Raw genomic sequence first — 19,941 nt, 5'->3', positions numbered from 1 at the left:
CCAGGTCCTCTTAAGAATCCAAATCTGAAATACCTAAACGCCATTTAAACCGGTACACAACATTTTTAATGTTGGCCCCAAACCAGTTATTGCAGTCCTCCCTATCAGGTCCTCATAAATTGCAGAGCACAATACCAGCATCCCAAGTGACCACCTCTTGGTGATACTACAGCCTTGCTGAGATTTTCCACATCCACCACCAGCAAAGGCTCTGCTCCACTGAACATGTAGCATTAGGGCCAAACCATCAGCACTACAGTACACAACCACTACCTGAAGCACAGACCGTACTCGGAATGGTCTACCATGAGGACAGATTGAATTGTACAGCATATGCCCTGGACTGCAACATCTGACCCACAGGGCAAAGCATGGACAAGTGGTAACACTCAGTAACATAACTCTGGTTCTTTTTCCTTTTACCTTAGATAAGATATAACCCTACATACAAATCTTTAATTGACTTATTTGCCAAAAAATAAACTAGTTATCTTTTTTGCAGCCATTAGCACTACAGTGCAGCCATCTTGGGACAAGCTAGGTTGTGATGTGAACAAAAGACAAACCAACATGGCGACGTTTAATGATTACCTCCTCGACACAATCAAAATAAAGTGGTCACTGCAGACACCAAAAGTGAATCTCAGGAAAATAAAATAGTCAGATTTGTAAAAATAAGGGAGTTTAATTACAGTACAGTCCGCTAGATTACATATGTACAGGTAGCATGCATTAAAACTGCACAGTTGAAGTTTGACTGATCAATCCTCGTATTGAACAGTAGTCACACTGCAATAATCAAATCGGTAAACTCACATGACACTTCAATGCCCTTATGTTAAAATTATAGCATCCAAATTTTAGTTCAGCAAATAAGACCAAGGGAAAAATCCTAACCATGTAAAAAGGCAGTCGTGGAATTTAAACCATCAGAAAACTATGGAACTAACATGGCATCACTTTGCCCATGGCAGTGATGGGCAAACTTTTAAAAAATAAATACAAAAAAAAAAATTCACTGTACAAAGCAGGAACAAGCTTCAAGGCAGTACAAAGCCAAAAGGCTCAGTGGACCTCCAAAATGTTTAAAGTTAGTCTCCATTGAGTCCTCAACCCTGGGACAAGCAGTCAGCTTATTGATCATCTGCACCATCTCTGTCGCAGTCATCTTCATCTTCCTCCTCTGATTCAGAGTAACCCTCTTCACCACTGCTGAACTCATCTTCACTCTCCTCTTCCTCTTCCTCCTCCTCCTCATCATCATCATCCTCCTTTGCCAGAAAGGAGAGGTCTCGCACGTCTTCCAAGCTGTCAGGACCCTTCCCGGTTAGCCTCTGCAAGGAGGCGGCAAAAGGGACACATTAAGACGCGATGCAAACGGAGACGCTTTGTGAAGTCTGTACGAAAGGTGCTATAAAAATAGTTAATAATAATAATATGGCTTAAAGCGAGCGTTCTCGTTCTAAAGGGTCTCCCTCACCTCGATCATGTCCGCCATGTGCTGGACGTGCTGGGCCAGCTCCTGCAGCTCCTCGTTCTCGCTCCGCAGCTTGGAGATCTCTTCGTCTTTTGCTTCGATGGCTTTGTGCAACTGGTGGGGGGGAAACATTGGAAAACGCTTAAAGACTGTGCATCCAGACATTAATGGCGGCATTCAGCACCAAACACAGGCAGCTAATCACCCCTTCCCAGAATGGCGAAAGCCAAATGAACAAGTCAATGTTCTGTCCCAAAAAAACCCCCCACCCCCACCCCATTCACAAAGGGGCTACTGGGCAGCTTGTTTGGTTTAGGTGCTACGATGAGCATCTCATCTCAGATCAAATCCAGAATGTGCCAGTATAGACTGTGGCCTGTAGGCTCCACAGAACAATGTGCAATTGGTGACCAGGGTATGGGAGGGTTCAGTAGGATAAGGGTCTGCATTTCAGCGCTCAGACCCTCAGCCCCAAACCAATCTTACGTAAAGGTGTGCGTACATTTGCAGAGGAAACCCAAGACTCACCTTCTCGTTCTCCTGCAGGACGTTATACAAGGCTTTCCGCCTCTCCTCTGCCACCTCCTTCCAGTATGTGGACGGCGGGGTTTCTGAAATTAAACAAAGCAAAGGATGAGTAAGGGGGAGGGGAAAACACAGAAACTGCACATGCAGGAGTACCAAAAAATCTGGATTCGTCTAGTTTGGACTACATGGATGAATGTTGTTATTTAATCTCATGTTACAGGGACCAACCACTCGGTGTGCCCTTCTAATGGCAGGCTCTCCTTCAAAGCCTCCAAAAACTGCTTACGGTTGGCATTTTTCAATGCATGGGATGACACGCATGAAACAGAATAGGCCATTTGGAGCTGGCAGCCAGTCAAGGGGGCGGTTACCTTTGACCAACAGCTCGTAAGCCTGCTTTGTCATCCCCTCAGACTGGTTCTCGTTCTCTGCGTCCTCCTTTAGCACGGCAACCTCAGCTTTACTCCTCTTCGAAGCCTTCGCATGTTCCGCGCCCCACAGTTTCCTTTTAGGAACGGTCTTTCCAATCTACGAAACAAACCGAAGGTACAGTTAAAGCCTGCTTGGAGTTAGGCCTGGTTTGATTTGGGTCCAAATCTCACAGGTTCTCTTTTAAAAGCGCGCACGGACATACCTCTCGCACTCTTCCAAGATTCCCGTTCACTGCAGAGGGCTGCAGGACTTGGAGTGTTCTACGTTCTGATTTTCCTCCTGCAGTCGTTCCAGGGAAAAAGCTCTGAGGGGGTAAAAAAAATAAAAACATGAACATGGGTAACAACCAGGGTTCCTACAATGTTTAATTGATATCAAGTCATTTTTCCCAAGTTGACAAATTAATGACCTGACTTCTGGAAAAGGTCATGACCAAATAAACCCAAACGCCAAACAAACAACCAAATTAAGAACTTGTGGGACCCACAATAGACCAGTTTAAGTCTTAAAAAGGTACAGAGTGCTAGAAGTGGGGTGGGAGTACCCCCGTAACAAATCTGCACGCGAGGGGTTTTAAATGAGAATACGAGGGAAAGTCACGGAACCGGTTTTTAAAAAGCCAAAACTCAGCAAAGACTTGGTGGGGAAAAAAACAACCCAGTTCACAACTCAACACACACAGGGTGCATTAACCCAGGCTCTGAGCCCTCCGCCTCCTCCTCCTCCTCCTCCTCCTCCTCCCCCCCCCCCCCCCCCCCCCCCCCCCCCCCCCCCCCCCCCCCCCCCCCCCGTGGTTACACTGTCATCGCGGGGTAGCAAATGAGTAGAGAACTGGCTGACCGACCCTGCGTGTCCGACGGCATTGCAGGCGTGGGAAAGGAGCCGGTTTAGCTCCAGCACCATGGGCAACTGCACTCAGTTCCCACGGGCAGCCAGTTGTTTCCACAGGTTATTATCTTACTGCAACATTCTTGAACAAATAATTACCGTGGGAACCGGCTCAGAAATGATGATTAAGAGCAGGCGAGAGCTAGAGGTTAGTTAATGTTTTTCAACGGGGAACAATGGTGACAGCGAGAGGTACAGTTATCAAATTACAAGCGGCAGTATGAGATTCTTCTGAAAAGCTGCCAGAGTGGCCAATAATTTATGAAATGTGTATCCAAGGTCTCTGGTTAACCACCTCGGAGAGCAACTTCTGTATGGTTTAAAGCACAGGGAACTCCCACCCCTAAAACAGAAAAACATTCTGAATACTGTCAATTTATTCAATATTTACAGATCAGTACAATGCATGCATGTACACAATTCCTGAAAACAAAATTAGATATCATCATTAGAAATTGAGTTCAAGTACAATATATAAATCAATCTCAACTTGTCCAATACTTTGGAAAGCACCACTCCGAAATCTACTCAAAATGAATTCAGGCAAGGAAATAACCATTGTTTATACAGTTGGACATTTACTGCTGCAATACAAGTATATCCACAATCAAAGGAACAGCAGCAATTTACAACCCCCGCTCTTGGAACCTGTAATCTTCAGGTTACATGCACCCACACCCCCTATTGCTGAACTGCGCTGGCTGGGATTGGCTGCCACGCTTGCCCGTCGCAAAAGCACTGAAGGAAGAGTGCCCCTTCGCTGCAGTGGCACAGGTGCAGAGAGCGCCGCCCTGCAGCAGATGCAGGATTACCTGAACCGTGCATTTGCTGCAGGACTGACAGAAGTCAGCCATGTGCAGAAGTGCAATTCACGGTGCATTAAGGTGCGATGCGGACGCGTGACTGGTCTGCTAAAAGCAAGCTGCAGCATAGAAGCAAGGGCCTGGGATATGCCAGCAAGCACAAGCAAGGCTGACCCTTGCTGACCAGCAAGGCCGAGAACAGACATTTCCCCTTTACAGCAGACAGATTGGGTAAAATGAATAAAACAAGTCGAATATAAAGCTTATGAATTCAGGCTCATTTGCCAACAGAGTACTATCAAAGGTTGACTAAAGTGGGTCAATTTAATCATTTTTCCTTAAAAATAATTAGGGAATGAAACACTTTTGAACTTAAATTCTAGTTCATGTAAATGTACTGCACACATGACCTAATTAAGATTTTGGGTTCACTGGTGCAAAATTTAATGTCAGGAAGCACTGGACAGGAAATTGGGCAGAACGCCTGACCATACACATTAGATTCCATTAAACTGGTTCATTCAGCAATGGACGCGGCAATATGAAGTTGAAGTACGTGTAGAGCATGAAATTCGCCATCTCTCCTGTTCAAAGTGACCACAACACAGATACTTTTCATTGCAATTCAACTAAACTGAAAACAGATTTTACTAACCATATCAGAACTATCACTCGACACTCCAACCTTCTCCATACTCTCATGGGTAACGTTAATCATTGGCAACTTCAAGCAGTCAGTCAGTGATCACACTTTGAACACTGACCTATTCAATGTTAATTCCACTTCCGATGTGGAAGAAAAAAAAAAAAAAGACAAAATGGCCAAGCTTACCATTATGTTCTCTGAAGCCACATCTGTGCGTTTCATTTTCCTGTTGGTGGTCATCTTCAATCACAGAAGCCTAGAAGGCGACGACCAGGCAGCAAACGTTAATTTAATTTACTTTACATGCATTTAGCAGACGCTTTGATCCAGAGCGACTTGCACAACATTTTACAGTTCAATTTATACAATTGGATATATACAGAAGCAGTGCAGGTTAAGTACCTTGCTCAAGGGTACAACGGCAGTGTCCCACCTGGGACCGAAATTTAGAAGTTTCTGAACAGCGCATCAAACAATTCGTTTAAAAACAATGTTTTCGTTTTTAGTAAGACTGTCCCGACGAGGCCAGTCTTAGAAAACGCTATAACAAGAAACCGCCGATAGTCACATAGTTCGCAGGCCAACATTTGCTTAGTAACAACTACACTTTTGTGCAAGGGGTAAGGATTCTTACTCGACAACTAGCATACGACTACTTAAAAACCGAATTCGACGAGAACCGTTAAAATTTAGCGAGCTCATCTTGGTCAACGTTAGCAGCGTTAAACAACAGATGTGCGATTTCCTCTGGCGCCAGAAAAAAGCCGCCAAACTTAAGACGGTAACGTTAGGGAGAAAGAAAACACTTCTGCCCAGCCAGCAAACGTCACCCTCCTTTCTAATAATCTTAAATTTAACAAAACTAGCAAAGAAGCGAAATTAAAATCCGTTTAATAACCTTTGACCCGTTACAACTTCGTAGCTAAAGAAAATTCCGTAATTTAAAGTAGGCAGCCCGTCTAGCCAATTTGTATTAGACATCATTTTGTCCTGCTGAAGACAAGAACGTTAACGTTATCCGAAGTTAGATTTACATACGGTTTTCACTCATGAAAATCGTATAACCATCTAGCTAGCGAACGTTAAGAAGCGAACAGCCACATTGGAAGAGTTAAGTAAACAATCAACTAGACTAGCTTCAGTTAACCAACTTAGACTAGTCTACTGTGCCAGCAAGACAACCCGCCAGCGCTAGCTCGCATGACTGCCCAGTATTTTCTGTCATATGTTTAGATATTCCTACAGAACATTTCAGTAGTTATTTGCAGAATGATATTTAGTATTAAATTAGTATTACAATACTTACGGTGTTAAGCAGTCAGAAAACGCTAGTCCACCAAAGTGTCTGTCGAACAATGTGCAATTTCTTTACTGCCGCCATAGGATTAAATAGCCCTTTTGATCACGTGTTCTAAAGGCCCATCCTACCCGGTTGTTGCACGCGCTCAGAGTATTGCTACAACCGCGGGCTGCTGGCGGCTACTGCACTGGCCATGTGGAAGCTTTGAATAATACGTTTTCGAGTTTATCTATGTATATATATCTTCGGCTAGATTTACCGTTGGAAAATAATTTCAAGAATTTTTGAAAACTGTATTTCAGCTTACAATTTCCTACATAATATCGCGCCGATTTCTTAACTGAAAATTCCAACAATTAACAATTATCATGGCAAATCTACTACTGTTTTCAAAATGATTAAAGATTCAAAATGATTAAACATCAAAGGATCGAGGTGTTGTACGGCTACTCATCACAATGTAGGCCTAGTTGTTCTGAAATTCATGACGATATTAATTTCACAGTTCCTGACGATATCTGACCTACAATTAAAATGAACTAACTATGAAATAACAAAATTATTGTTTGTGCCGTGTTCTCAGTTTTTACAAAATTGAAAAGGTGCTTTGTTCATTTTGGTCTCTTTTGTTCAGTTATTGATGTCCGAAAATTGAATAGCACAGTAGGCTACAACACATATTTACCTTGCTATGAGGTTCTGATCGATTGATTAATTGATTGGCTATGTGCGGCATGTTTATCAGAAGCCACTTGAAGAAGGGGTTGTAGGTCCTGAGTGCTAGAAGTGGGGTGGGAGTACCCCCATATCCACCATAGCATGCGTTCGGACAGTTTTACGTTAGGCAGTTTATATTTTCGGCAGTTAAGAGGGCTGTAAATTTGCGAACCACTTCAAACGCTAACCTTGAAAGCGCGCTGAGCAGAGCCGGTTGCTGTCATAAACCCTGATCTTCATTAGAGCCACAATTATCCCTTGGCCACATAATTAAAGCGTGATGTAGTGATTTATGTTGTAGCTACAGCAAGGGCAGGCAGTTTAGGGCCAGATCTGGCGCTGAGAATAATGACAAAACTTATTTAATGACACGCTTATTATTATTATTATTGTTATTATTATTATTATTATTATTACCAAACACCTTGTAAGCATTGAGCTCAAAATGCTTTACAGACAAAAGTTAAAAATTGCAACGCAAAGGACACAATAAAATAGCAGCATAGAAGAAAATAAAGGACAGCAAATAAAAACAAATATACAGAACAGCAAAATTAAAACACAAATTAAGACACGAAATAAGCACAGCACAGTAATAAAAAACAGCAGAATGAAATGATAAAACGATAGCATTAAAAACCAGCAACAACAAAGGAAAAATTACAAAAAGGATTGATGGCAAATAGCTATCAATCACCATGGAAGGCTATTATATATATATATATATATATATATATATGGTTTCAGGCTAGATTTAATTAGATTTCTTACATCGTGTTGAAATTACGTGGTGAAGAGCCCGTCGTGAAAGGCGTAATCATAGAACACAGTATACTTCTCCTGTTTCATTCAATTTTCACATGGATGATCTCTATGGAATTCCATCAAATAACAATTGGCTAAATTTGACAAACTTAAGGGTTGACACAGTCAGCCTATATTCTCAGAGGACTACGTAGGCTATGTATAAATTGTCATGGGATACTAATGCAAACTACCAATATAAATAAGGAACTAAGTCACTTGAATACATGGAAATATTACCTTAGGTAGGGATTGTAATGTCATTTTTCAATTAGTTATCACATTAATTAATTACTACCCTTTATTTGGCCAAATATATGTATTAGATACGAACCATTTACTGTAACGTAGCCTACCGATAATTTTATTACAACACGTAACTACTGCAGAGTGCATACTATAAATGTGTAATTAAGATAGGTATTGAACATAACTGACTAGTGACATCCAGTGGTCACTTTGTCACATTGCCACAAAATTAATTCAGTTAAAATATTAATCTTGGTTGAATTTCGAACATAACATTTATTACGTTACAAAAATATTTAACTTGTACTTGAAAGGAGGAGTACTCAAAATGTGGTTGTTAACAACCTGACTTAATTGCATAAATCAGATCCAGTTCAATCATAAGTCATTTATACATGGGTGCCATTCTGGTCTCTCTATTTGGGTTTCAAGCAACCTGCAAGTCATACGGTTACTGTGACATGGGGGTTAAACACCCGTTTGACAACAGCCCTCTCCCGCCCATTTCCCGCCATTACATTTTATTGTTGGATGTCATAGAATGCACCCGGGAAACGGACTTCATCCTTTGGCCTCACAACGATATATAAAAGATAGCCTCTCTTTGTTTTCTAGGAAAGCACCTACTTCCTAAGTGATCATGTATTCATACCTGACACTTAGAATTAAGCCGATTGAGAGGTCGACTATCATTGCACATAGTACTATTAGCACTGAAATGTTGTGAGGACTTCAACTAAAAACAAATACTGGACATCAATATGTTTCAATGTTAACTTTGGGAATAGCCTATCCAAATGTGCTTTTGATAAACTCATAGACTTCTAACTGTGGAAGGCTTAATTCCATTCATTTCTTAATCTGACAGTCTCCAAAAACAAAGGTTGCAGTGACTTTTTGCAGCTTGTGGACTACCACACAAAATAAAGTGACCCTCTGGGGTTTATCGGAGTGGTAGTTTCCCTCAGGGGTATGTAGTCAATGACATCAGTGACCAAAGGAGCACTTGTAATGCAAATTGCAAACAAATGCCAATTTGGCAGTAACGTTGATTTTATTCAGCATGCCTATCATTAATGACTGTTAACATGCCTCTTATTTTACACAGAAAACAATAGCACTTAAGTGTCAGGGTATCTGTAAGAGGATATACAACAATCCCTGAAAAGGCAGAGAAAAGGTAAACAATCCTTATAAATAATAATTTGATGACTGCATTATTTTCTACAAGCTAGTGCATTTTGTGTTTCACTGGATATTTTATTCTTCTGCTACAAATTCCACCTTAACACCACATCATGAATTTTGTTTAGTCAGAACTTGATATGAGCAAGTCTATGCTTGGAACACTCTTGGTAAGACCAGTGAACTAGATAATATAACAGTATAACAGAAAAACAAAACGTGTTTATGCAATGCTTAAATGCGAATATACTTTTGCACTGGGCAGGGATTAAATTGTTCTATAGATTCACAGCTCACTGCAACGCACTAGAAATAATCATACATCAAACCAATATAAGTTATTTACTCATTCTACAGCACAACACAAATTGGCACAAAACCTTTTTATTAGTGTAAATAAAGGTGAAAGTTCTGGTTTCCTTGTTTTGTTTGGAAACATATGTGAAAATCAACACTGTTAAACATATATTTGAATTCATTTATAACAGGTACAACTCTATATACATTTGAACAGTACTGCAGGTTCTCTTGACTGTGATAACACAATCCCCATTACTTCAGCAGGGCTAGGTTTAGCTACCCAGGTGCTTTGTGTGTCTTCCTTGTGCAAGAAGCTTGCCTGTTGCTTTAGAAGTGAGATCTACGGTGGCAAATGCCAAGGTTCTTCCTTGTTTCAAGACTTGGGCAGTAATGACGACATCTTCTCCCACCTTAGCAGCATTCATGTACCTGATGGTCGGCCAGAGAGAGAAAATATAGACAAATAGAGTTGGTGGACGCCTACGTTTTACAGGCAATCTCAACAGTAAGCAATCTTGTTGGAAAGCAACAACCAGGAGGTTCTATCTGGCTTTGAATAAAGTGACTTTACCCAAACACGTGGTTTGAAGCGATTGTTAAATTAACTGAATCGCGCGTTCACCAAAAACAATAGATAACTCACGTGATGTTCATGTCCACGCTCACACCAGGCAGTCCTCTTTCCGTATACATTAAAGCAGTTGTGGAAATGATATCGACCAATGTGGCAGTCAGCCCTCCGTGCAGAGTGCCAGCTCGGTTTGTATGCTCTTCCTCGACCTTCATCTCGCACACTACTTTACCGGGACTTGCAGAAAGAATATTCACCTGAAGATCCACGAGACACACCACACGGTATAAACGACGAACGGCGGAGAAGTTAAATGCCATTGGCATTATGGTATGGGGATGTACGGTAGTTGTTTGTGCATAGAGCCAATTATCATTCATGCAACGTTAGCTTCGGCTAAAATATAGATGCGACTCAAAAAACTTACCTTACTTAAGACACGATCAAAGCCAGGGCTATCCACCATAGCACGCATTATCTGTTTTAACGTATTTAAAGACAGAGAACTCATTGTTTTACTTTAAAGAGTACGAGTTCAATGTCAACTCTGCAAGTTCAGTTTTCAAGTACTGAACGAACCTAGGACTGGGTATGCAATTCGTCCCCCACGGCAACACGGACAAATATTTTGTTCCGCATTGAAATAAGTTTGTTTCAAAATATAGGACAAGCCTATTCCGATATATTTATGTAGTTTTTTAAAACGGTATTATACGATAATAATCGTATAACATATATTGTAATACCAAGACGTGAATGACCTAATATCTTTGTTGTGGCGTGATGCGTTATTAGACGGACCACTGTTGTAGAAGCACCTGTCCTGTCCACCGAAGTAATGGCGGGGAAGGCTGAAACCGGTTTCTGTTAAATGCAAAACAAACGTAATGCGTCGGTGGCGAAATAATCTAACATTTAACAAATTATTAAAACTACACATGAGTTAAGTAGGTTGCTGTATTATGGATAACACTACAGTGTCACAACATTCGGATGCAGGCTTGGAAGAACTGAGAATTCGTCTTTGCGATGAGTTCGCTTCAATCACTGGTGCGGACACGGCAGTGGCTCAGTGTTACCTTGCAGAAAACGACTGGGATGTGGAAGTATGTGAGTTTAAAAAAAAAACTAGAATCAGTACTGTATAGCAGGGGTGGCCAACCCAGGTCCTGGAGGCCACAGGGTCTGCTGGTTTTGTTTTTACTCTGAACTTAATTGATCGATTATAGCAGTTGATTACGCAGTTAACTCACCTAAACTAGTTGCTTCAGTCTAAGTGGTTGCTGTATTTAAGAAGAAAACAAAAACCAGCAGGCCCTGCGGCTTCACAGGACCAGGGTTGGCCAACCCTGCTGTATAGTATTTACTGGCGCATTGGGTCGGCACTTGCCTTCATATTTTAGTATGATCTTTAACAATGTTCATTGCAGGATTGCCATGACAATACTATGGCTGCCTACCGTTAAACTATCGTTTTTTCCTATTTCTCCAGAGGGCTTTAAACTCTTTTTTCGAGGCAGACACGAAAGCTGTATCTGATGAATTCGAAGATTTGCCAGACAACAGTGCCACTTCTAAAATGAGTAGCAAGCAGTCGTCGCTGACCGAGAACGTGGACTGGTGAGCACTGTAGTCTATGTTAAGTATGATTGTATGTATGAAGTATGATTATTTCTTTGGCCCCATCTTCAGCTTTCCCTTTTGTCCTTACAGCATTGACCTGACTGGTGACGATACTCCCTGCTCAAGTAGCACAACAGTACCAGAGGTCACGGAAGGACCAACTGCACAAGGCCAAGGGGGAGACGATGCGGGGAAACTGTCTCTTCTCACGTGGAACGTTGACGGCTTGGATACTGTCAACCTTGGGGAACGCGCTCGAGGACTGTGTTCATACTTGGTCTTGTAAGTGAACACATTTGTCCCACAATTGCATAGCCTATAGGGAGATGGTTAGCCGATGGTGTGTTGTCTTGCCTAATCTTATTAGCAAGAGCTACCAGATTGCCCTCAACAGCAGGGGTTTTCAAACATCATCCTGGTGACCCAGTATATTTTTTCACTCCTTCCATAAATGCAACCACTGAATTGCAATGAGCTGTTCGTAGTTATTTTTCTACTGAAGGATTATATACCCTCTTAAGATCACATTATGTCTGAAATGGCTGCGTGCTATGAACTATACCACATTCACATTCCAGGACTTTTAATCAGGCAGATCAACTCTTCCTTTTAATATTCTGTATATTTTATATTAGAATATTAAATATTTTAATATTCAAATTTTGACAAATGATTGTTTTAGAAAGCGGTTGCATTTTGGAAGATTCAATTGTAGACTGACTGGCAGAATGATTGTGTGTGGTCATTTGAACACTGAGACTAAACTGAAAAATGAAGAGTTCAATGAGAACAAATGGCAGTCAGCCAAACTTGTGTCATGTTGGAATAAGTCAATGTGAAAAATACAGAACTTTTCCGGCAAACAAAATTGATCAAAAGATTGGCTGTGTAAAAAACAACATACATACTGATCAAGTATGAAAACCACTGCTGTGGAATTGGCTCTCATCTCCGCAGAACTGTCAGTATTTTTAAATAAATTGCTACGGAAAATATCTGGCAATCTTTCAATTTAAGTGTTTCTTTATCCCTCAAAATATTTGCATATTTCTTTAGATCTCATTTATAAAATCATGAGTTTGTGGGACTGGATGGATGTTGGCAGAGAGTGGTGTTACTTTCAACAGAAAGAATGCCGGTTTAATTCCAATAAACAGAACATTTGTTTCAGGTACACACCAGATGTGGTGTTTTTGCAAGAGCTCATTCCACCCTACGTGCAGTACCTGAAGAAACGTGCAGTCAGCTACACCATCATTGAGGGTTGGTATGATCTCTCTACTTGTTAATGACTGGAGGAGTGTCTTGCCGTTTTGTTGACTTTTCATTTATTTCGTGATATTTTGATATATTTATTCATCATTGTTTCCTCTTGCAGGAAATGAGGACGGGTACTTCACTGGCATTATGTTGAAAAAGTCTCGAGTCAAACTCTTGAAGAGCGAGATCATCAGTTACCCGACGACACGGATGCTTAGGAATCTGCTTGTGGCTCAGGTTAGCTGCTTCTTAAACCCAGTCATGCTGTCACAGGTAGATGATTTCCAAGATGGAGAACTGCTATTTACAGTCATTCATGCTGATAACCTGGTCTAGGTGGGTAGTGTCGAGCCATTTCTACTCTGTCAAATATTTTCATGAATTTCATAATCATGAAGCATTTCTGTAGGCACCGAAAGACTGGTGTGATGCATACAGTCCATATATGGTACACAGAGACCCTCCTCATATGGTACTCTTAGGGGTGAGCCCCTCTTGTATTCGTTGTGGTGGCAAGGTCTTTTCTGACTTTTCTCTTCTGAGGGCAAAGAAAAGTTTTAAGGTCTGTGCTGGAGCATGCTGGTTCACACGGGATACTTGGGCCTTATAGGGGAAACGCTGCATCGAGAAACTATTGCAGATGCTGTTAACCAGGGAGATATTATGAGTCCCCTCTTCGCTGTTCATGCTAAGGGATTCTGGTGACTGTTTAGTAGTTGAGGTGTGAAGTGTTCTGGCCATGGACTCTGCAGTGAGTGAATTAAAAAAAAAAAGTATACTTGGGTATACCCACCTGCATAATCCGTGTGTGTGTGCGCCCATGTGCGTGTGTGTTTTGTATGCAACGCGTGTGCATACGCTTTTATGTGTGCATACATATATGTGTGCGTTGGACTCAGGTGAGCTTCTCTGGCCAAGAGCTGTGTCTGATGACATCACACTTGGAGAGCTGTAAAGAGCAGGCCAAGGAGAGGATGACCCAGCTGAAGACGGTCCTGAAGAGAATGAGCGAGGCCCCTGACAATGTCACCGTCTTATTTGGGGGAGACACCAACCTTCGGGATGCTGAGGTAAGGCCGCTGCAGAGTTGTTGGAATCGGGAGAGTTGTGTTAGGGAGGAAAAGCCAGCTGTGGCAGCCGTACCCACAGTATAACAGTCTGAAGATTCTGCAGTGAACAGAGGTAGCATTAGCAAGCTGAAGGTGGACTGGATATCGGACGGAACAAGCGAGAGGATGGCCGTAGCTAATGTACATGGCTACAGATACTGTGTATGTGCACGCTGTGAGAATATGGCCACGGCGTTTATTGCTTGTAAGTCCACACTAATGAGTAAGATGCTTTCCCTTTTGGTCGAAAGGGTGTGTGGAGATGCAATCCATGGCCCTGCCCAGAAACACGTGGACAGTCACTGGGCGGGGAGCTGAAAGGGGATTTTCTGACTCAGTATTAAGGAAATGTATATATTAGTAGAAGCAGGTGGAGTCTTATGCTCGTCTTGGTGGAGTCTTACGTGACTGACCCTGCTCGCGTCGTTGTCGTTGCAGGTAACCAAGGTGGGCGGCCTCCCCGCCGGCGTTTGCGACGTTTGGGAGTGCCTGGGCGAGCAGGAGCACTGCAGGTACACCTGGGACACCAAGGTCAACAGCAACAAGGGCGTCCGCTACGTCAGCCGGTGCCGCTTCGACCGCGTGTACCTGCGTCCGGCCCGGGAGGGGCCCCGCGTGGCCCCCGAGCACATGACCCTGGTGGGCCTGGAGAAGCTGGACTGCGGCCGCTACACCAGCGACCACTGGGGCATCTACTGCGGCTTCAGCCTGGGGTCACGTGACTAAGGCCGGGGTGTAGGTGGGGGTGTGGCCTCACCACCAGAGGCCTGCATGATGGCCCTGGGAGAAGCACTGCTGTTGTGCTCTTGAGCAAGGCACAAACTCCAAATTGGCTGGGTAAAAATCGACCCGTGGAATGGAATATGTGCTGCATTCTAAATTCAGAAGGGCACATCTCAACCAAATTTCAGGTAATAAACTGTCCTTGGCAGTGGGGCCGGTGCAACTGCCTTCTGTTGTCTGAAGAACATGCAACGCTCCTCAGTCAGACTCCTCTGATGTATCGTAAGTTTTTTTTTTAAAATGTTCGGTTGCATCATGTTTCATCATGTTCTTAAGAGAAAATAAAGTTCCCAGTCCTCCTTTTAATAAATAATGCTGCTGCTACAGGAGTACGTGATGAAGTAGGTAAAAGCAAGTGAGATGCAGCCTGTCTGTAAGTGGTTTGATGGTTTACAGTTCCTAGCTGAGCTTAAGTATTTTAATAATGGGGGATAGTGGGGTGAGCACATTGCCTGCCTTATTTAATTCTGCTCAGTGCATTCATTGCTACTGATATTCCACTACAGTGTTCCCCAGAGCTTTCTCATAAACGTTTCTGCCCTTGTCATTGGCTGAGATGTTCCCTTTTATGGGGGAGTTACTACTGTTTATTTGGTGATGGCTGTGTACTGGGATCTTGCTTGTTGATAACCAATGATTGGCCTTTACTTAATGTTTTAAGTCTTGCAAAATTAATAAAATAAAATATTACAGTGTTGAAAGACTTGACTTGTTGGGATGCAACATTAAGAGGTCAGAATATATGATAATGGTCAAAAGCAGGAGTGCATGACGGTAGTTTTTAAGTGTGCAGTTTATTCAGGTAAATATCACACCGTGTTACTGTGTAGGGGTGTTGGCTGACTGAGTTGACTGAGTTTTTCCAGTTACATTTGGCCAACTATTGGCCAAATACAGATGGAAAAAAAAAATGGCACAGGTGTCAGGATGCAGTATGAAACTTGAGACGTGATCTTGAAGGACTGCAATGCAAGTGCTTTCTTGGACTAACCACCAGAGGGCAGTATGGTCACTGTAGTGTGAGCACTTTATGGTTCTGCCCTCTACTTCATACCATCAGGTTAATCAACCAGAAGTACCCCCCAGCTGTTTTTACAGATTCGAAATGGGCTGATATTCTCAACACACCCTGTACCATCATGATTACATTTTTATAGTTGTAATAAAATGACTAATAACTTTGAAAGTTTTTGAGGATATCCAACATGATACCTGACAATATCAGTGGAATTCAAGGTACGCTTTTTGGATATAAAAAAAAGTGTTTTGTTGTACTTGAAGAGAATAGTCAATCATTTTAAACCTGGGATTCAAAATGAGAGAACACAAATGGCTCATTGCTAGTCCTCTCCAACACACAAAGCTGGGGTCCAACTCAACCTTGTATTCACAAGAAATTGTTGTAGAAGTTGCATTGACGAGACATCACTCCACTTTTCAGACCGCTACTTCTCTCTTTCGCTATGTGACCAGTCTGCTGTCCAAACCAATGGCGACTTTTTGCTGGAACTGCACAACCTCTCACAGTTCCTCTTCTAAGGGGAAGTGATATCTTCTCTACCTCCCATAGAGGCCTTCTTCATAAGTACCTTCTAATGCTGCTTCTGCCTCCATGCTATTCACGCTTGGTGGCACCCTCGTTTCTGACTCCGCCCTCCCAGCTGCTGTCCTGCGAAGCCATCTGCTTCCTGTCCGTGGCTTTTTATTATAGGTTCAAACCGCAATCTGCAGAGAGACTACCCAGTACTGGCCTGGCTGCTCACCAGCACTACTGCTCTGCGTTTTCCTCTGGTCTCGTCTGATAGGGCTTCCTACTATCAAGTCAAATCAAAGCCTCTGCAAATAAGCCACAGAATCTCTCTCTGCTTATCACCGCTCTGTTCCTAACCCCGCCTCCCTCCACTCTCAGGGCCAGCCTTTTCACATCTTACTTTGAAACCAAATAAGTAACTCATACCCATCCTGCAGAATTCCTCCTCTTGGAAACTTGCACTGAAATAGACCGCCTTGACAGCAGAATTGCTGTTGAAATTCAGTTGAAATTTCCTGCTGCTGCTGTGGTTTTCCCCTTACCCATAATAAAATAACACAAACATTAATCTGAAAGAAGACTGATGTAAGTCGTGGCAAGTCTCCAGTTACGCACAAAGCCCGGCTTTACAGAATTACAGAGTTCAAGTCAGCACCACAAGGGGCTTCTGGTTTCTCTCCGCAGTGGTTGACTTGCCTCCTACTGAAGGAGTCTTTCAAGACATCACGACCCTCAATATAGCAGCAGTAAACTAAGTATGACAGTACCTGACATAACCCCACTCCCTTGTCATCTTGTCTTTCAACACAGATCGCTGTCAAAGGATTTATAATATCCTGTTCCATAATACCCTGTTCTCTCTTTTCATCCCTTTACAAAACGGGACAACCGTCCGCATTCATTAGTTGAAAACAAAGTATGATGTCGCGCAGGAGGTGCCATCTTGATTTTTTTGGAAGCCTCGGTGGGCCCTTGTTATGAGCAGTTTTGACAGCTAAAAATGGCAGTGATCGCTCCGGTTAAGCACACTGACATCAGTAAAGCAGGGCTGATGTCTCCAGAGGTTCTGCATTTTTTTATATCCTTGTTCCAGCTGTGGATTAAAGATTTGAAGAGGAGCTACTGAGCAGACAGCACGTCAGAGGCAGGCCTGAAGCCATGCGGATGGAAGCAATAGCTGTCTGGGCAAGGTGGACATGAGACACCCCAACCTGTAAACATTTAGCAAATTTAAATCCGTAAACCTTACAACCGTACCATGCAGATTAAAATTATATATTCGTGTGCACAGACATGTCTATATGTGCATTTTCCCTCCTTACCGTTTAAAATGAATGATTTATTCTGCAGTCCTGAACGCACCCAGCTGTGTGAACACGTTAACTCGGTCTCCCATTGGCGTGGTGCCTCTTGCCAGTCCCCGGCAGCTGGGCATCCGGCTAATTACATTCCGTTAGTTTTATTTTTACTTACGGTCGTGGTTACCGCCATTTTATTTCTCCTTGGCGGCTTCAGGCAGAGCCTTGCGTGTCGCCAGGAAAACTGGGTTATTCTCGCGCGGTACAACTCAAAATCTGAGCAGAAACTAGCGCACTCGGGCAGAAATCGGTCACGAGAACGGGAAGTGCGTCCGGCCGACTTTGACCCCGTGCCGTTACCGCCGTGGCTCAAAACCGCTTTGACAAACGGGGGAAAGAATAATCCTAGCATCCTACCACGTCATACCAAGTTGCCACAGTGGGACTGACATTTTAAAAATGTGGTTTAAAAATGTCAGGCAGAGCTTTTTAAATAGCACACTGAAATGGAAACACATCTCCGAGCCCATCTTGGAAGAAATCCAGCCATAAGGCAAATCTACAATGCTCTCAGAACACTGCCAGGTCATGTTAATAGTTCACTAAGTTCACATTATCATTTTCTACATGTGGCCATGTCCATAGAGAAACTTGGACTCTCATTACAGTACCGATCAGTATTGCCCAACTTTTTTTTTTTTTAAATCAATTGTTGCACAAGGGACTTGCAGCTGAACAAAGTGTAAACTGTCCCAAGGGTCCAGCATTGCGTTTATCCAGTACAGTAAAAAAGAGCCATCGTTTTGCACTTGTTTACACTTTTTAAAATTTTATTACATCCTAACAATTGTTTTGCATCCCAGAGCGGAATTAACAACTTTTACATTTAAGACAATGTTTTTTTTTCTCCCATAAATAACACGGAACAAGCATATTACAGCGATAAATATTCATTTACACACTGTAAAATTCTCTGTATTACAAAATACAGTATATGTATAATGCACTTGATATGACCAGGGAGAGGATTTCACAGACCCTGGCTCGTCCTGAACTAGATATAATAAACAGTGATCTTGATCTGAATGTGTTGATTTTCTTTTTTCATAGGCCAGGACTAATCCAAAACTCGTGAAACCCCTCCCCCCCGTCTTCTCTCCTCAGATTTCATAGTTGAATTCCATAGTTGCATAACTATATGTCTATGTTAAGTAGAGTCTGTAGATAGAGAGCAATGGCATTCGATGTATGGACCCACAGAAGGTTTGCAGACCTTTATTTAAAACTTATTACATTTTCAAAGCAACATCATGAGTAAGTCTATATGATCCGTCCTTTCATACCCCCTTTTCATTACATTTGTTTTGCATCTGACATAACTTGGCAGAGCGCAGTGATTTTCCCCGTCTTCATCGTAACTGCAAAGTCACGCCTGCCCAGAATAAGAACAGAGCAGTTCAGTATGTAGTCCTTTTTTCAACATATCAGAGGCAGCTGGAGGTAAGAAGGCAGGTTAATACTGTATCAAAAAGCCAGGGAATGTTGGACGCTCAAACATTATCCAGTTGTTGTTTTTTGTCATCTTTCTCGTTTTTCAAACATTATTGCTATATTCAGAACTCTCTGGGTCTATCTACTTTCTGTAACAGAAAACAGATTCAGGGTACACGTTGGCATGGAAAAATACTCCCCACCCCCCCAAAAAAAAGGAATGTTTCAAACTACCTAATATTTTCTAAGAGAATCGTTTTACTTGGCTTTTTAGCTTATAAAACCACAGCAAAATAATTGGTCAGTTTTGACTAAAATGTAAATCTCATCAACATCAAAAAAAAAAAAAAAGAAAAAAAAAAAGTATTTCTCATGGGAGCCCTTTGTCAACAGTGTCAGCACTGATCATTCAAACCTTAAACAGAAACCTGAAGAGCAGCAGACAGGAATATATATATATATATATATACGGCAAACATGTGTACAAAAAACTGTACAGCCAACTCATCATCAGTGACCACATCGCATCTGATTGTCAATATTTAAACACATAATCAACATGATACGAAGTTGTGTCAAGCCATACAAACGGCTGTACCGTTTACTGCGCACACAAAGCCTCTCCCTTGTGTAAACCCAGGGGCCACATTGTTAAAGCCTCAAGAACTCCGATCCGAAAGCCGAACCTTTCGCCAAATTTTATCGAGGCTGTAAGGGTGGGATTGAATGCCTTTTCAGACGTAAATGGTCAAAACGTTTCTTCCCTAGCAAAAAATAGCAAATGGCTAAATGGCTGTTTAAATCCAAAGCAGTGGTGATGATGTCACTTTTCTGTATTCGTGTTAATATGAACTCGGGCGTGGCCGTATCGCCATTGGTGACCTCTTATCCGTTCTGTACAGCGACGCCACGCGACCCCGGTTCTGAAGGAAGACTATCCAGCAGG

The 19,941-nt window shown here is 42.3% G+C and overlaps 3 protein-coding genes across 5 annotated transcripts; 1 reads left to right on the top strand and 2 right to left on the bottom strand.

The window, feature by feature from the left end:
• Positions 1 to 660: 660 nt before the first annotated feature.
• gmnn (geminin DNA replication inhibitor) lies at positions 661 to 6,182 on the bottom strand. The gene is made up of 7 exons (XM_035428202.1): positions 6,081 to 6,182; positions 4,961 to 5,030; positions 2,640 to 2,741; positions 2,377 to 2,533; positions 2,006 to 2,088; positions 1,481 to 1,591; positions 661 to 1,334 (listed from the first exon to the last, which is right to left on the bottom strand). The coding sequence occupies exons 2-7, from the start codon at positions 5,012 to 5,014 to the stop codon at positions 1,134 to 1,136; spliced, it is 708 nt and encodes a 235-aa protein (XP_035284093.1). The 5' UTR covers positions 5,015 to 5,030; positions 6,081 to 6,182; the 3' UTR covers positions 661 to 1,133.
• A 3,215-nt stretch (positions 6,183 to 9,397) lies between these two features.
• Positions 9,398 to 10,534, bottom strand: acot13 (acyl-CoA thioesterase 13). Its single transcript, XM_035429374.1, has 3 exons — positions 10,328 to 10,534; positions 9,973 to 10,157; positions 9,398 to 9,758 (listed from the first exon to the last, which is right to left on the bottom strand). The coding sequence occupies exons 1-3, from the start codon at positions 10,409 to 10,411 to the stop codon at positions 9,602 to 9,604; spliced, it is 426 nt and encodes a 141-aa protein (XP_035285265.1). The 5' UTR covers positions 10,412 to 10,534; the 3' UTR covers positions 9,398 to 9,601.
• On the top strand, positions 10,143 to 15,376 carry tdp2b (tyrosyl-DNA phosphodiesterase 2b). 3 transcript variants are annotated; one of them, XM_035429369.1, is made up of 7 exons: positions 10,143 to 10,230; positions 11,393 to 11,520; positions 11,614 to 11,805; positions 12,695 to 12,786; positions 12,902 to 13,020; positions 13,683 to 13,853; positions 14,331 to 15,376. In XM_035429369.1, exons 1-7 carry the CDS (start codon positions 10,228 to 10,230, stop codon positions 14,616 to 14,618), a joined length of 993 nt encoding a protein of 330 aa, XP_035285260.1. In that variant the 5' UTR covers positions 10,143 to 10,227; the 3' UTR covers positions 14,619 to 15,376. The 3 variants fall into 3 exon arrangements, with proteins under 3 accessions (XP_035285260.1, XP_035285258.1, XP_035285259.1); XM_035429367.1 differs by lacking the exon at positions 10,143 to 10,230 and adding an exon at positions 10,635 to 11,006; XM_035429368.1 differs by lacking the exon at positions 10,143 to 10,230 and adding an exon at positions 10,883 to 11,010.
• Positions 15,377 to 19,941: the final 4,565 nt, after the last annotated feature.

The sequence above is a fragment of the Anguilla anguilla genome, chromosome 8, assembly GCF_013347855.1.
Source record: "Anguilla anguilla isolate fAngAng1 chromosome 8, fAngAng1.pri, whole genome shotgun sequence".
Taxonomy (NCBI): domain Eukaryota; kingdom Metazoa; phylum Chordata; class Actinopteri; order Anguilliformes; family Anguillidae; genus Anguilla; species Anguilla anguilla.
Note: the sequence above shows the minus strand (reverse complement) of the source record. Positions and strands in the feature narration are given on the sequence as shown.

Bases quoted from the DNA above. Each gene is read 5' to 3' on its own strand.
- gmnn (XM_035428202.1), bottom strand. From the start codon at position 5,014: ATGACCACCAACAGGAAAATGAAACGCACAGATGTGGCTTCAGAGAAC. The intron at 2,089-2,376 runs GTAACCGCCCCC...GTTTAATTTCAG, and splicing joins TTACGAGCTGTTGGTCAAAG to AAACCCCGCCGTCCACATAC. The intron at 1,335-1,480 runs GTGAGGGAGACC...GCCTCCTTGCAG, and splicing joins ACATGGCGGACATGATCGAG to AGGCTAACCGGGAAGGGTCC.
- acot13 (XM_035429374.1), bottom strand. From the start codon at position 10,411: ATGAGTTCTCTGTCTTTAAATACGTTAAAACAGATAATGCGTGCTATG. The intron at 10,158-10,327 runs GTAAGTTTTTTG...GTGGATCTTCAG, and splicing joins TTGATCGTGTCTTAAGTAAG to GTGAATATTCTTTCTGCAAG. The intron at 9,759-9,972 runs GTGAGTTATCTA...GCCGACCATCAG, and splicing joins AGCGTGGACATGAACATCAC to GTACATGAATGCTGCTAAGG.
- tdp2b (XM_035429367.1), top strand. From the start codon at position 10,863: ATGGATAACACTACAGTGTCACAACATTCGGATGCAGGCTTGGAAGAA. The intron at 11,521-11,613 runs GTGAGCACTGTA...TTGTCCTTACAG, and splicing joins CTGACCGAGAACGTGGACTG to CATTGACCTGACTGGTGACG. The intron at 11,806-12,694 runs GTAAGTGAACAC...CATTTGTTTCAG, and splicing joins CTGTGTTCATACTTGGTCTT to GTACACACCAGATGTGGTGT.